We start from the raw sequence: 1,777 nt of genomic DNA on the forward strand, positions 1-1,777 counted from the left end.
ATGTTATGCATATATGTTCTCCTAGTAATCTTCTGGGACCACTTACAGAAGGCAACGCTAGAGTTGATCTTTTAGTCTCTTTTGTTGATGTACAGGCTGATCATGATGCTAGACACACTAATGCTGGATTTTTACATAATTATTATAAAATACCATATAGACAAGCACAACAAATTATTAGACGCTGCTCAGTGTGCCGCCCTTTACATCTTCGAACACTGCCTACAGGAGTTAATCCTCGTGGTCAACAGCCTAATGATTTATGGCAAATGGATGTTACTCATGTACCTGCTTTTGGAAGGTTGCAATATTTACATGTTACCATAGATACTTATTCTAAGTTTGTTTGGGCTACTCCTCTTACTGGAGAAACTACTAATCATAGTATTGAACATTTATTGGCCTGTTTTGCTGTAATGGGCATTCCAACCGCCCTTAAAACAGAGAATGCTCCTGCTTATACTAGCAGGCGATTTAGGAAATTTTTGGAATTTCATAAAATTAATCATATAACTGGAATTGAATATAATCCTCAAGGACAAGCTATAATAGAACGAACTAATGGATATATTAAACTGTATATTAAAAAATTAAAAGGAAGGAATTATACACCAGATTATGAGGAATTTAGAACCTTAGGACGGAGGAATTATAAGTTATTAATATATGAAATATTGTTTATTATCAACTTCCTAAATCTCCCCCAAGGAGAAGTTTTATCTCGTGCAGATAAGCATTTTTTACAAGAATCATCACTCCCACCTGATCCAGTGGACGTCTGGATTAAGCCAGGAGAATCTCAAGATTGGATACCAGGAAAATTATTGATTCCAGGCAAAGGGTATGGTTTTGTCTCTACAGGAAATGGAGTCTCCTTCTGGCATCCTGGCCGATGGATCCGTTTGCGGACTCCGACCAATAAAGACGGCGGTGCGACACAGAAAGGATCGAGAGCTGTTACTCCAAACAATGGAGACATTATTGGAGATTAATAAACGTCAGTACCATCAGGAAAGGTTATCATATCCCACTTGGGTTCAGATGTATGCCTTGCTTTCTAAGGCTTGGTCTGTGGTTAGTCATGCAGGAAAGAAGTTTACCCTAGAACATCTATTTCTAGCTATGTGCACTTTGATAATTTGCCCTCCTGCTGTTGAAGCTGAGGTAATATATTGGGCTCATGTACCTAATCCCCCTCTTCTCCGTCCTTATACTTGGAAGGAACCTATTGTAGTAGTTACAACTTTTCCTATGAATGTGTTATCTCCACCTTATGGAACAGGTCAGCCAGATTATCCTAATGAAGAAGGGACTTTTTTTAATTATACTCAATTTGTGTCTCCTGATATTATGTGCTTTGGAATTCCTCCTTGTTATCCTATAAGACAGCAAAATTGGATTGTTCCTGGTGGTACTTGGGATAGGAGTCGTACACATATGGTGCACCTCTCGGCTCAGTCTGTAGGTCCTGATTGGACAGAATATAAGGACATAGATGCCCCAGTTTTGTTAGAATGTGAAGGCTTTTCTTATAATCGGATAAAGTACTATAAACCTTTGGTTTGGCAAAACTGTAGAGGGATGAAAGGGAAAATTTATAGGTCTCAAAATCATACTTAGATTGATTGGGGTCCTTTGGGTAGTTGGTTAAAAGGTTGTAGTGAGTATAATAAGTCCAATTCATATTGGATATTGAATGATACTGTTCCTATGAATAATCATATAAAGAATGATAGACTTATGGCTTGGGTGGATGGAGGAACAGCTAATCCTCTAC

At 38.1% G+C, this 1,777-nt stretch overlaps 1 protein-coding gene across 1 annotated transcript; it reads left to right on the top strand.

The window, feature by feature from the left end:
- Positions 1-1,045: 1,045 nt before the first annotated feature.
- Positions 1,046-1,620, top strand: LOC115067891 (endogenous retrovirus group K member 19 Env polyprotein-like; the record flags this gene model as incomplete). Its single annotated transcript, XM_029556983.1, is given in 1 exon segment — positions 1,046-1,620. A coding segment is annotated over 1 exon segment (575 nt), but the record flags the coding sequence as incomplete, so codon positions are not given.
- Positions 1,621-1,777: the final 157 nt, after the last annotated feature.

The sequence above is a fragment of the Nannospalax galili genome, unplaced genomic scaffold (genome assembly GCF_000622305.1).
Source record: "Nannospalax galili isolate Female #2095 unplaced genomic scaffold, S.galili_v1.0 scaffold386, whole genome shotgun sequence".
In the NCBI taxonomy this organism is placed as follows: domain Eukaryota; kingdom Metazoa; phylum Chordata; class Mammalia; order Rodentia; family Spalacidae; genus Nannospalax; species Nannospalax galili.